The sequence below is a fragment of the Musca domestica genome, unplaced genomic scaffold, assembly GCF_030504385.1.
Source record: "Musca domestica strain aabys unplaced genomic scaffold, Musca_domestica.polishedcontigs.V.1.1 42, whole genome shotgun sequence".
NCBI lineage: Eukaryota > Metazoa > Arthropoda > Insecta > Diptera > Muscidae > Musca > Musca domestica.
The window spans coordinates 6,417,736-6,432,500 of NW_026712329.1; the positions used below are offsets into that span (position 1 = coordinate 6,417,736).

The 14,765-nt window shown below is 34.8% G+C and overlaps 1 protein-coding gene across 1 annotated transcript; it reads right to left on the reverse strand.

The window, feature by feature from the left end:
- Positions 1–729: 729 nt before the first annotated feature.
- On the reverse strand, positions 730–14,632 carry LOC101895847 (uncharacterized). Its single transcript, XM_005186354.4, has 4 exons — positions 13,987–14,632; positions 10,643–10,790; positions 10,382–10,583; positions 730–1,429 (listed from the first exon to the last, which is right to left on the reverse strand). The coding sequence occupies exons 1-4, from the start codon at positions 14,489–14,491 to the stop codon at positions 1,220–1,222; spliced, it is 1,065 nt and encodes a 354-aa protein (XP_005186411.3). The 5' UTR covers positions 14,492–14,632; the 3' UTR covers positions 730–1,219.
- Between the last annotated feature and the right edge of the window lie 133 nt (positions 14,633–14,765).

Sequence of the window (14,765 nt, forward strand, 5' to 3'; positions counted from 1 at the left end):
TTCTGGGTACGTCCAACCGACTACGCGAACTAAAGTTTTTTTTTTCGGTCAAGGTTTTTTCTCTGGGTATGTCCCAGGGTTTCTAAATTTGATTCTTTTTGTAAATAGAAGGCCTTTGGCCGAGGCTTGAGATTTTCTCCTCTGGGTATCTCCCACACCGGCTAACGCGAACCAAAGTTTTCTAAATTAGATACTTTTGTAATTCTAACGCCCGCTACGCGAAGTAAACCGTTTTTATTCAAAATATAATTTTAATGAACTGTTTAGAATCGGGTTATACGGGTGAAAAGATCCATATCTCTGGACCCAGAAAAGGTATTAGCACAAGTTGTAGCATTTTGAAAAGGTAAGAGTGTCAGCTAGGTATTTCAATAAGCTTTCAAACGATACCTATATTGTCTACATCAGGTAAGTGGATAAGCCCGGACTTTCGGGTCAAAAATCTGGGGTCCCGGGTCCATCCCCAAGAAAAAATAGAGTAAAGTCAAAAATTTAGTTAATTATAGAGAGTTTTCACTAAACTAGAGTTAAGTCAAAAATTGAGTTAATTATAGAGCATGTCATCTTAACTCAAATAAACTGTACGAATAGTGAAGTTGTACAAAGAGGTTCTACACAAAGTTGTATCGTTTGTGGCTGAAGCACACAACAGAGCTATGGCATAACTTGGAGGTACCAACGGTTGTATGGTGGGTGGCTTGCATAATAATAAAAAAAACATTACCAGTATAAAATATTCTCATTTATTTTTTTATTTTATTTTGATTTAAATTTTAATGCAAAAGATACAAAACATTAAAAATTAGGTGCCATCAAAAAAATAATAAAACATAAGATTTCATACAAAAAGAAAACTTAAAATAACAATTCAATTAGGTTCTTTTAGTAAGCGCATAGCACCATAATGTACTTTGAAATTTCATTGTCATAATGAAAATCTATCAAGAATACATTGCGACCAAAGAACTGTTCGTCTCTTCAAGTGCAGTTTTAAAGTCTTGATTATCTGCTTTATTATTATTTCTATTAATTTATTATCAATTCCGCGAAATATAATATTAGTATATTTGTCACTCTATAAAAAGGCATTAGTTGATTTCAAAGTTTCTTTTGAAAAGATTAGATAAAATATGCATATATGTATACTAAGTGACATCAAAATTCATTCAAAACAATGAGTAGTAATGCACTGCATGCAATCTTTTGGTATGTACTTACTTTACTTACTAACAAAATCGGCATAATATTTTGGTATAAAGGTCTTATCGGTTCTGCCTCTGTAAATGTTGTAGGTGATTTCTTTATTTCGGGCATTAGATTCAAATTCATACACTGTCTCCAAAGAGTTGACATCATGCATAAGATTGTCAACATTTTCCAAGAATTTATGTAAAAATCCGAAACAAATTTCTGGTCTCCAGGAGTAATTCTAAAAAATATAATAACAAATAGATAACAATAGTTAATTGTATAAGTAATATTCAAATTTAATTTTATGAAGAAACCAAACTGAGTCGATGTTTATGTATATACCTTCCTCCACCATGAAAAAACTTTATTTATAGGGAGTATGAAAATGCATTAATTTCGTCGCTATATTATAGCACGTAATATGTTGGGGGTAAGCATGCATTTATTAACACTAATCAACATGAACGACATAGAAATAGGAAACTGTTAAGGGCATGAAAAAGCCTATTCTCGTACACCAAAACAATATAATTTAAAATCAATATTAGAGGTACCAACCACAAACTATATACAATACCCTGAAAGGCAAACTCGGAAGAAACGTTGAAAGCTAAACACAAACTATTTTGTGATGCTTTGAAGCTATTAATCTCAAGCAGAGGCAAAGCTTTCTTAGCTTGAAGTCAATCTAAGCCGTATCAATTCTATGACAATTCTCATTTACCTTCACGTTGCTTCAATTGCAACTTTGCGGACTACAAACAGGATAAATACGATACGACTTAAAGTCGCCAAATGAGGAGAGCGTTTTAACTTAAATTTGAAAAATAAAAAACGAACCCCACTTTATCTATATACATAAAAGAAAGTTATGTTAGTTACTACGCTTATAACTTAAGAACCGCTGGACTGATTTTAACGATTTATACAAATTCGGAATTTTCTCCTGTCCGAAAAGGATAATATCCAAAAAAATCGCGTAAAAATGTGATATACTAACATTTTTATTTTGACTTTTGAAATGTATAATAGTAATGTTATTTGCATGATTTTTTCAATTTCGACTTACCTTTTTCTATGTACATTTGTAGTGTTTTTTATATTTTATTTTTGAATACGAATATTAATACCAATTTATTTAATTAACTTGATTTCTTGAGAACTGAAATTGATGGCGGGTTACATGGAAGTGTAGTACCGGTCACACCAAACTTAAAAGATAATTCTTTTTCAAAATCGCTAAAAAATTACAAATAAGAGATCTCATTGCAAAAACTGTCAAATCGGGAAAAAATCGAAAATAAAATTTCAATGGAATCGAATTTTAAAATAATAGTACATTCTACTGCCAAACTTTGTAAGAATCTTTAAACAATTGGTGTAAAAAATTAGCGAACAAGTTGAAGATTTTTTCAATTTGTTATTTTTCTTTTGTCATTTTTTTTTTTTCAATTTGTATTATCATATTGAATTCAGTGGATTTTTTGTGAACAAAATTAAGAATAATTTTTTACTATACACAATTTTTCACCAAAAAAATGATATTAGTGCGAAAGACGATGTTAACTGACATCTACCTTTCAACTCCAGGGCCTACATCGTGGTTCACATGGAAGATACGACACATTTAAAATAAACCAAAATGACCGAAAAAGCCTAATGGGGCTCATTTCTCTCATTTCCGTCCAATGAGAGCTCAAAACACAAAATTCTTTGGGAGTACAATCAATAAAATATCAATTATAAAGGGTGCAAAATAGTAAAGCGAATGGGACTTTTAGTAAGAAAAGGATTTCTATCCTTCCAGAAATTCTTCCCAAACATTCAAGATACCTTAAATCGCTTTTGCAGGTCATGATATCGATCATAACTCACGGATAAGGGTACAACCCGATTTCATATTTACATAACCATCGTATGATTTAAGCTATTTTTTGGGTCTTGGCCACTTTTTTTTTCATTTTTCGGTCCTTATTTGGCATCTTTGTTTCTAAGGGGGTAGAGAACCTCTTCGCATAAAATTTGAAATTTTCAGAATAGGGCCCATATTGGTCTTGACCACATTCATCAATTGATTTGACTAAAAAATTGTATTTATGCTACCCTGGGGTAGGGAACCATCATACAGATAATTGCCACATAAGAATTTATTTAAGTAAAGTCCCCATATTGGAGTATCCCCAAGTCCATGTTCACATCTAATGTGTGGTCAGAAAAGAAAATTTTGTATTCTATTGAATTTGTAACCCCCAAGAGAATATTGGTTGGGAACGTAGAATTGGGATGTACATCTATGTGAAATAAATTGTGGAAACATGAACAAATTAAACTATAAGAAAGTAGCACGGGACCGAATATTTGTTGAATCGTCATTGAATTATACTATGATGAAAAATATGGACTTTATGGGGTCTCCAACTTACAATTTAAATGGCAAATAAAATTAATTCCCATCTTACGGTAATGGGTGTATAATAGGAATTATATTTGACTATTCTGAAATCATTCTGCCCTCAATTATGAAGTGGATAAAACTATTTTTACTTATTTAAATCACGCGAAATTTTTTTAGTTTGACATGCTATGTTGTTCTGCTATATTTTTGATTTGGCCTCTATTTATCATCTTGGATTATAAGTGTTGTAACTATTTATATAGAGATGGCAACCATATCATTATTACACTTTCGTATGTCATTGTTATTATTCTTTCATGTCATCTGCATATCATACATACACTCATACATTGTAATTCATCATTCTCTTTTTATCATCTTCCTGTGTACAGATTGACACCATTTTGTATTAGTATGTCTTAAGCTTTTATTAAATAAAGTAATTCTTAAAATAAGCAAGCGTGCCGCATTTTTAACTCAACCATCGTTCCCACGAATACAACAATTTGGCGACGAGAGTAAAACAAGATTGATTAAATTAAAATTAGCCAAGTGCAAGGTTAAAATTTCAACAAAGTATAAGACGATGGATTCCACACAATTCCAAGCCTTTTTGAAAACGCAGGAAGCGTTGGTTGCGCAACTGGCGAGATTAACAACAGGTGGTAGTGCGCCACAGGGAAATCAGGGCAGTAGCAGCAACAACAGCATCAACACAGCGTTAGTACCCAATTTTGATATGTTTGACACAACGAAGGAAACATACCAAAATTACATCGAAAGGTTTTCGAATTACATAACCATGAAAGGTGTGCATGAAAATAAGGCGTACTGTGCAATGTTACTCCTTAATTCAATCGGGTCGAAATATTTTAACATGGTTACTGCGTTGGCGGCACCAAAGCATACATCACAGCTGAAGTACGACGAGCTGCTAAAGATTTTGGGAGATCATTTGGCCCCCAAAAGAAGTGTATTGGTTGCTCAACACAAATTCTTATCGATTTACCAGAGAGAAGGACAGTCTGTAGCCGAATTTGTGGCATCTCTTCGTGCAGAGATTGATGCATGCGAATTTGTCTCCCCGTGCGAATGTGGAATTTCCATTGCTAATGTTTTTCTAAGGGCACAGTTTATCCGAGGTATACACGACAACGGTATTCGGGAACAACTTCTCCAAACAAGTTCTGCGGAATTCGAAGAAATTGTTTTAAAAGCATTGGCATTGGAGGCAGCTAAGGTGGATGCTAGGGAATTGTCACAAGTCAACAGTTCTGTTGACATAAACAAAATTTTCAGCAAAAACAAGCCCCACAAAGCGAAATTCAAAAGGCCTGAAACTGTACGATCAGGTAAAATCAATTATGCGCAATTAGGAATTGCCGGGTTATGTTTACATTGTGGTAAAAATAATCATTATGCGAGAGAATGTCGATCTAGTAAAAATCTTAAATGTAACTTATGCAGTAAACGTGGTCATGTGGCTAAAGTATGCATAGCTACTCTTTTGGCAAATGGTCCTAATGCCGGACAAAATAAAAAGTTTTCGAACACCACAAATCAAGTTCAAAGTGTAGATCCCGGGTACGGAATTTTTAAAATTGTGGATGTGTACCAGAATGAATATACAGATGCACAACGATACTATGCTGATATTTCTATAGAAGGCAAGGTGGTAAGATTCGAAGTCGATTCAGGATCTGGATATTCATTTTTACCCAGAAGCCAATTCGCAAAATTAAATATGGATGACAAAATAACTCCAACAAAAATAGTTTTCCGATCCTATACGCAGAATAAATTCATTCCGGATGGAAAAGTTCGGGTCAATATTAAATTCAAAAACAGTACAATAAATGATGATATTTATATCGTTCCAGATGAGTGTTCTGCTTTAATTGGACGGACGTGGATACGCCGTCTAGGCATCAATTTGAATGAACTAGATGAGTGTGATTCAAATCCTGAAATGATTAATGTCGTGGGAAGCACAAACGATGTGCAAGAATTTGTGACCGAATTTGCTAGTGTTTTTCAACAAAACATTGGGTGCATTCCCAATTATAAAGTCACTCTAAAATTACGGGATAATGCTACTCCAGTGTACACAAAAGAGCGTCAAATTCCATATGCATTGACAGAGCGTGTCAATAAAGAGCTTGACGAACTGGAGAAAGCTTCTATAATTACAAAAATTTCAAACAGCGATTGGGGATCGCCATTAGTCGTAATTCCTAAGGCGGATGGTGGGGTACGTTTATGCGTCGACTACAAGGTGGGCGTAAATCAACGCCTAGTAGATGCACATTATCCAATTCGGAAAATCGATGAAATTTTCAACAGTCTAAGAGACTCTAAATTCTTTTGTCGTCTAGATTTATACAAGGCATATCTACATGTACCCGTCGATGATATGTCCAGCGAGATACAAACTATATCAACTCATAGAGGCACATATAAAATGAATCGCCTTTCCTTCGGGATTAAAACCGCACCCGCGGAGTTCAATAGAATAATAGATCAAATATTAAGGGAACCTCCTAAAACAGAATCGTACTTTGACGATATCGTTGTTCATGGTGCTACATTGGAAGAGTGCAAGTCCAATTTGAGAGCATGCTTGACACAATTGAGTAAATACGATCTGCATTTAAACATGGCAAAATGTAAATTCTTCGAAGAACAAATCGAGTTTTTGGGACACACCATACGTCACAATAAGGTGCAAAAGTCCTTATCAAAAGTACAGGCTATTTTGGAAATGCCTAAACCTGAGTGCGTAGAAGACGTTCGCCGGTTCCTCGGAATGGTGACGTATTACTCAAGATTCATACCAAACTCAGCTACGATTACAACTCCATTACGACACCTATTGCGGAAGAATGCTGTCTTTAAATGGTCATCCAAATGCAATAAATCTTTTGAAACATTAAAAGCAGAAATCGCTAGTGATCGTGTACTAACACTTTTCAACCCCGATTTACCATTGCAGCTTGCATGTGACGCTAGTCCCACAGGGATAGCAGGAGTGTTGTCGCACATCATAAACGATGAAGAAAGACCCATAGCGTTCGCTTCGAGGTCGCTAACGTCGGCGGAGAAAAATTACTCTCAATTAGATAGAGAAGCGTTAGCTATTGTTTACGCTGTACAACACTTCCATGAATACGTCTACGGCAGACTATTCAAATTGATCACGGATAACCAGCCATTGTCAAGAATATTCCACCAACATTCGAAATTGCCTCAAATGACATCTTCGCGACTTCAGCGGTACGCAACATTTTTAACAGGTTATAACTATGAAGTCGTCACTAAGAGGAGCGAGGAAAACGTGAATGCGGATTGCCTATCTAGGGCACCATTGGAAATAGGTACTCAAACTTTAAATTTTCTTGATAATGAAGTGCATTCTATATGCGTATCAACTATTCAACAAATCAATTCTATAAAATTAAACTTCAACGCTCTTCGTGAAGCAACAAAAAGAGATGAAAAACTCTCGAAAATCATCAACACATTGCAAAAATCGGATATTGTTGACTCCGAATTCACAATTGATTGCAACATTTTATTTAGAGGAGCGAGGGTAGTCGTTCCAGCCACACTTCAACAATCTGTTTTGGAAGAACTCCATTACACACATATCGGCATCACAAAGATGAAACAATTGGCAAGACGATATGTGTATTGGACATCAATCGATAGAGATATCGAAAACTTTGTACGGAAATGTTCTGCTTGTGCAGAAGTGAAGAAGAGCCCTCCAAAAGTGGTCCTACACCCCTGGGAAGAACCTGAAACCAATTGGCAGCGTATTCACATTGATTACGCAGGACCGTATCAAGGGTATTTCTTTTGGTAGTAGTAGATGCCAAATCAAAATGGGCTGAGGTCGGAGTATCTTCTTCTGCACCAACTTCATCATCAACAATTCAAATATTGGAAAATATGTTTTCAAGGAATGGTTTTCCAGATGTAGTCGTTTCTGACAACGCTACAATTTTCAAAAGTGAAGAATTCACAAAATTTTGTAGGCATCGCGGAATTTTCCAAAAATTTATTGCGCCAGGCCATCCTGCGACAAATGGCCTAGCCGAGAGAAACATCCAGACATTAAAACAACGTTTAACATCGATGTCAAATGACCCCGCGACAATGTCGACGAAAATTCGAGAAATTTTATTTAGATATCGGGCCACGCCTCTCCGAAATGGAAAAACCCCTTCAGAAATGTATTTAGGAAGGCAAATAAAGATTCAATTAGATGCACTAAAACCACTGAAATTAACATCAACCAAATCTACAATAACATCGGCAAGAAAATTAGGTGAGGGAGACCGAGTGCAAGCGCGATACTACACAGCCAACAAATCGATTTGGAAATTCGGTGTGGTAGCTAAGAAGCTAGGTAATCTTCATTATATAATCAAGCTTGACAATGGATTTGTCTTCAAACGCCACATAAACCAGCTCCGTTTATCTAATACGCCAATTCCAAAGACTGCGGAAAATTCACCTTCCGATTCGCCTTCAAACAACACTCAACAAATGGGTATACCATTTTTCCAGCAACCAGTAATAAGCTCATACGTACCACCAGATGGAAGCGAAGTTCCTCCAGATTTGGAATGCACAGATCCTACAACATCATCTTCAGCATCGCCCTCAAGAAACGGACAACATACCGAAGAGCTGTCAAACTCCAATGAAGAGTCTGAAGTTGCAGACACCCCAAGTCGTCGAACATCTGCAAGGCAACGTAGACCCCCCCAGTATTTTGGCGATTATATTCGACATTAAAATATGTTCCGTTTAAGTGAGGGAGAACTGTTGTAACTATTTATATAGAGATGGCAACCATATCATTGTTACACTTTCGTATGTCATTGTTATTATTCTTTCATGTCATCTGCATATCATACATACACTCATACATTGTAATTCATCATTCTCTTTTTATCATCTTCCTGTGTACAGATTGACACCATTTTGTATTAGTATGTCTTAAGCTTTTATTAAATAAAGTAATTCTTAAAATAAGCAAGCGTGCCGCATTTTTAACTCAACCATCGTTCCCACGAATACAACAATAAGGAAGAAGAAAGTTTTCAATGTAGGTCGATGTTTCGGAGTATTGCCCATATAAAGTTACCTCCTAATTTTACCACATTTCAATGGATTTGACCAAGTGAATATATGCCGCCTGTAATAGAAGCATGTTGACATCAACGTAAAAATATACACACACAATTGTAGTGCAGCAAGAGGAATAAAATGTTCAGAAAACTACAAAAAATTGGACTCGATATTTGTTACTCCAAAATTAAACGCTCGCTACCTGTTTCTAATCGGCTCTAATAATAACATAAACATAAGTGTTGAAACTTTTTTCACTTGTTAAGGCGAACTGGTCCTTACATATAATTGTTGGACAATACAGTAGTTTTCCGATTTAACGAACTTTTAAAAAAATTGCATTAAAAGTATTACGAACACTGTTAAAAACATTTGTACTCGATACAATGAACAAAAGCCAAAATTATGGTAGTTTACTAAATGGGAGAGTAAACGAGGCGATGTTGATGTCTACTCCGCGACTTAATGAGTGAGAAAGAATAAGTGTGAATTGAGCGAGGACGTTGTTCTTCTATATTAAAACCCTGTTATATGGAAGACGGGCATTCCATGACGTTGTTGTATTTTGTTCGATGCTGAGACTGATATTAATGATGATGACAGCATTCCTACGAAGAACAACAGAGAATTAAGTATGACAACGCTGTGAAATAGTTTGAAATGTGTGTATAATATGTGGAACAACATAATATAGATGCCACCAAATCTCTAATATAGAGAGAACTACAAGAAGAAGCGATACATAAAAACTACAAGTTCTTTAAATACAAAGAAAAATTAATATGTTTTTCGATTAAAGTCATTAAAAATAGAACAGTTTTATTAGATCCCAAAAAATGTAAAATTTAAAAATAATTTTTTGTAATTATGTTATTCCTTAGAAGTACAATTTCAAGCAAGATCTCAATGAAAATGTCTACCAATTCCATTTCTGTCATTGATTACATGGTTTTAAATGAAAACAAGTATGCAAAGGCTATAGCAAAAATTGTACAAAATGTAATGTGTTTGTAAAAGTTGTAAAGTCAGTATTACCGCATTTATCGTATATGCAACAGGAAGTTTTGTTAAGGAGTTTTTATAGTAAATAAACAAAAAACCCCAAAACAGTCAAGATTCATTTTCTAATTCTTGATCCTCAATTCTTGTTCTATAAAAATGTGCAATGAAAACTTTTATAAAGAAATGCAAAATGACAAATTTTATAAAGGAGATATTTTTTCATTTCAAATTTTTATAGAACAAGAATGCAGCCCCTGTTGTATGTATCTTAAAAACAGCATTACCTAGAATTCGACGCACTCGGTCTTCCTTTTTTACTAACCAAACCTAGGCACTTGCATGCAGGTTAGTTTTACCTAAATGCAACGCAGGTTTAAACCTTACAAGATTTCTAGGAATTGCTAGTTAAAATCAATATCACATTCAAATAGAATTCAAAATACACATATACATAAGATATACAGAAAAACGTGCAAAATACTTTTTACCTACGTAATGCAGTGCCAATGCATTGTTCGTGGCACTATACTCTTACTTTCCAAATCTATGGACTAACAATTTTTGGAACATCCAAATCACCATTATAATAAAAATATGAAGCATTGCTTCAAATAACAGTATTAATTTGTAAATGTTAATAGCAACATATTTTACCTTTGGTATTTCCGACACTTTACAGTGTTCAATGGGCTTCTCTACAATGCCATTTTCATTTTTATATGCCACATAGATGTCCTCGACATTGCTTAGACGGGATTGAATCCAATATCGCAGAAATTTATATTCTTTATTTGACCATTCCCACATTTGTTTTGTTAAAACAAAACGACATTGGTTCAAAACATCCATATTGTTCCTAAAATGTTATGGCATGAAAAACTGCTTAGATCTGAAAATAATTTACAAGCGTCATACAAACTGTCCAGTTTTTCATTGGATATTATGCCCTGTATATCACCAGCATATAAAAGAGAAAATCGCTCCAAATTGGTACAATGTAAACAGCTTAACGAAACATTCGTATCAATCGGCTCATTCCTTTTGGGTTCTTCGTTGGGAGATTCTAAAAAACATATGTACATATTAATAGAGCTGAATATAATATATAAATTAAATTATTGTATGATTAAATACACTTATAAAGCGTTAATTGTCGATCATATATTTTTATACCCTCCACCATACTATTTTGGTATTTGAAGTTCGAAATAGATACTACAGCCTAAGACAGAAATATAAGGGTACCTCCCTACATACGGTATTTTGATGATTTTAGCTACATTATTCACCGTTTATTTCAAGTTTCGAATTTGAATATTGTAACGGCTTATAACAAACAATGCCTATGTAGGTCCACGTCGTATAGGCCTCAATATAACGGCTGTATTCTGTATTTTTAAGATTTTAGCAGAATTTTTAACGGATTTTATTTTTTTAAAAATTTACAATTTTTTTCCAAATGGTTCGGCCCGGCCGAACTTACTGCTTTTTAACTTGTTCAGCTAAACTTTGGTTTAAAACTCTTCAATTTATTTTCTGAACTTGTGCTCAGGGGTAGAAACATTCATCTTGATTAAGGAATATTTTTTCATGCAAGACGGACCCGAGCAACTCTCCATATCTGACCAAAAAGTCCGGACGTAAAAGTCAGTCCCACCCAACCGATAAGTGTTATAGTACCATTTTGAAAGGTTTATAACATCAGCTTTAATTTGCACATTATTTGGGAATTTTACAAAAAAATTGACTTTAATACACGACTTCTTGTCTATTAACCCTTGAGTCGGATTAAACCCCCTTTCTATACCCTCCACCATTCTATGGAGGGTATATTAAATTTGTCATTCCGTTTGTAACTCCTTGAAATATTCATAATGGACCCTACAAAGTATACATATTCTGGATCAGCGTAAAATTCTAGAATTCTAGCGATGTCCCTCTGTTGTAATACCGCTATCTTTTTGAACGTATTGAGATAGAAAGCTTAAGTTTTGATACATGCAGTTTGCCAGCAGGCAGATTAAGTTCGTAAATGGGCCATGTCGGTTCACGTTTTCGTTTAGCCCCCATATAACGGTACCTCCCGATATTCCGCATTTTCATGATTTTAGCGACATTATTTACCGGAATTATTTAAGGTTTCTTATACGAAGTTCGTAATGGGAACTCCAGTCTATGACAAAACAAGTAAGCAAAGGCTACTGTCGAGCGGGGCCGACCGTTGAATACCCTACAACACTACAATAAACGATACAGTTTATATAGGCGAGATACTCGAAAGAATTCCACAATATATTGTGACAAATTATAAAAGAAAACCATCAGGTTTCGTTCTCTAATTTTCGCATAGTAGCAACTTAAACTAATTTGCTCATTTCCAATTTATTGGTAGATGTTCCACTTAAATGGTCTTCCCAGATCTGGAACCAATATTTCCCAAAGACGTATAATCTCTCAGAAGTGGCAAAAGATTAACACTTATTATTGGTTTTTGACTGAAATGCATCTATATGAGATACAGCCTATATTCTTCAACGAAATCAGCGTTAATGAAATAGTCAGAAGTGCGTCTTTCCTGTATTTGTGAATTCTCCAAAAGTCACTGGAATGGACATTTTTGTATTTTGTCTACACATTGAATATTTTTGGATGGCCATCCAAAACTGCTTGGCTTTTGCAATGTCCGGTAACCCCCATTCAAATGTTCGTGAGGATCTGGCGATAATTACGACCTGCTGACAATTTTGCAGTTTTTTGGTCCATTTCAACCCCTAAATATATGGCGATCATCTTCAAAAAGAGTAGCTTCTATTCTGACCCTCATCTTATCCCCATGCAAAATTTCGTAACGATCGGGCTATAAATGCGATTTGTATATTATATCCTAACTACTTAGTTTTGTTAGCTGTAGAAATATTACTTAATGTTTAATTCAAAATGAAAATATGCCAAAAATATGACAAAATTGAAAAAATATGAGAAATTTACAAAATCAATATTTTCATCTTTAGAGAGATATTGTTATGCGATTTTTTTAGACGTTTTTTCTTTCCTGCCAAGAGGCCATTCTGAATTAATGAGAACTGTCGAAATCAGTTCAGCCGTTCTCGACATATAAGAGATTTTTCAAGCATATCTTCTTTGATAAACATACATATCGCACATATTTTGCTATATATCCGTTTTGTTGGATGTTAACATCAATGTAAAGATCAGAAGTAACCTTGTCATGGCTTTGTGATTTCGCCGGGATTTAAAATATTCGCGGTTTAATGAAAAATTTTGAATTTTTTCAACAAAAAAGATATGGCCTATTTTACCCGCTAAATATTATCCGATGACCACCCAAATTCCGCGCCCTAAACTCTAGCTATATGCGAAATTCCGCGTCGATTGGTCTATAATTGCGACCTGTATAGCTACTGCAAAATCCGACATTTTTTCAGTATTTGGTCCATTTCAACCCGTAAACATTTGGCAATCATCTCCAAAAGAAATAGGGTTCTATTCTGACATTAACCCCACCTACATTTTAAATTTCGTGAAGACCGGGCCATAATTGCGACCTGCAGAGTGATTACAAATTAACATGGACAGACGGACAGACGGACGGACGGACATACATAGCTAGATCGACTTAGCTCGGCGAGCTAGGAAGATCCATATATACTTTCCTATATGGGAAACCAATATTTCGAGGTGTTACATAAATTCTGGCCCAATCAAACTTATAATACCCCCAACACATAGTGTTGCAGGGTATAAAAACTTTGCTCCCATATAACGGTACCTCCCGATATTCGGTATTTTGACAATTTTAGCGACATTATTCACCGGAATTGTTTCAAATTTCGTACTGGAAACTCCTAATGGGTACTACAACCTAAGACAGAAAATTGTCTGTTCAGGTTCATGTCTTCGTATAGCCTCCATATGACGGTACCTCCAGATACTCCGTATTTTCATGATTTTTGCGATATTATTCACCGTAGTCGTTGCAAATTTCGTATTTGAAGTTCGTAATGGGCACTACAGCCTATGACAAAGAATTTCATATACAGGTCCACGTCTTCGTATAGTCCCCATTCAACGTTTTTCATTTAAGTCTTAATTTTCGGAATTTTTTGAAATTATTCATTTTTTTCGAAATGGTCAAGGGCAATAAAAGATCGGCCCGGCCGAAATCACCTTCTTTTTTGCTTGTTAAAAGTCGAATTGGGTTTCTTTAAAAATAACCCCCGTTTTTAAGAATTCAATACCTGCAAATAATATTTTATCCAAACGCTCATGATGATTATGTTGTGGCTTATTATCAATATAGCTCAGTTCACCAACCATGTATAACATGCCGTTGAATCGCGTTACCCACAATTTAAAATCTTCTTTCGAATAACAGCACTCCAATAATTTTGATAGAACTCGACGACTGGTATATACAATTGTTTGCGTCCTTGCCTCAACCTGACTCATTTTGCCAACACCATTGGTCACAGCAAAAGTTAGGGGTGCATGAAGCCTGGAGTCATATGTACAGGGTAAAGTAAAACGAGATGTCGAATATCCTTCATTTAAATCCATTGGATAATCTTTTGGCTCTGGTTCTTTAAAGTATTTTATATATTTAGCCGGTTCAAAAATCTCATAATTGTATGAATAAATTCCAAGGAGTTTTGGCTTCTCGACTACAGTTTTGGTTTTTAACATTTCCAAAACGTTTCTACGTTGGAATTTCAATAAAATGTTCTCCTTCCTCCAATTTAACATGTTAAAGAAGTGTTGATTTTGAATATAAAATAGTAGTTTTGAGCGGAGTATTGGATTATTCAAAAATGACTTAAATAATACATCCAAGAAATTGCTATTCGGGGAATCACAAGAATAGTCAAGGGCGTCACAGATAATAGGGATACGTAAGTCAACTTCCGATTTTGGTAAAATAATACAGGTAGATGCAGTTGTCTACAAATTTAACTAATTGAAATAAATTTTCATTAAAAAATTTTAATCCCAAAATTTTTTGGCAGTTTATTGTATTAAC

Bases quoted from the DNA above. Each gene is read 5' to 3' on its own strand.
- LOC101895847 (XM_005186354.4), bottom strand. From the start codon at position 14,491: ATGTTAAATTGGAGGAAGGAGAACATTTTATTGAAATTCCAACGTAGA. The intron at 10,791-13,986 runs GTATTGAATTCT...TATGTTTTTTAG, and splicing joins GGATAAAATATTATTTGCAG to AATCTCCCAACGAAGAACCC. The intron at 1,430-10,381 runs GTAAAATATGTT...TATATTTTTTAG, and splicing joins AAGTGTCGGAAATACCAAAG to AATTACTCCTGGAGACCAGA.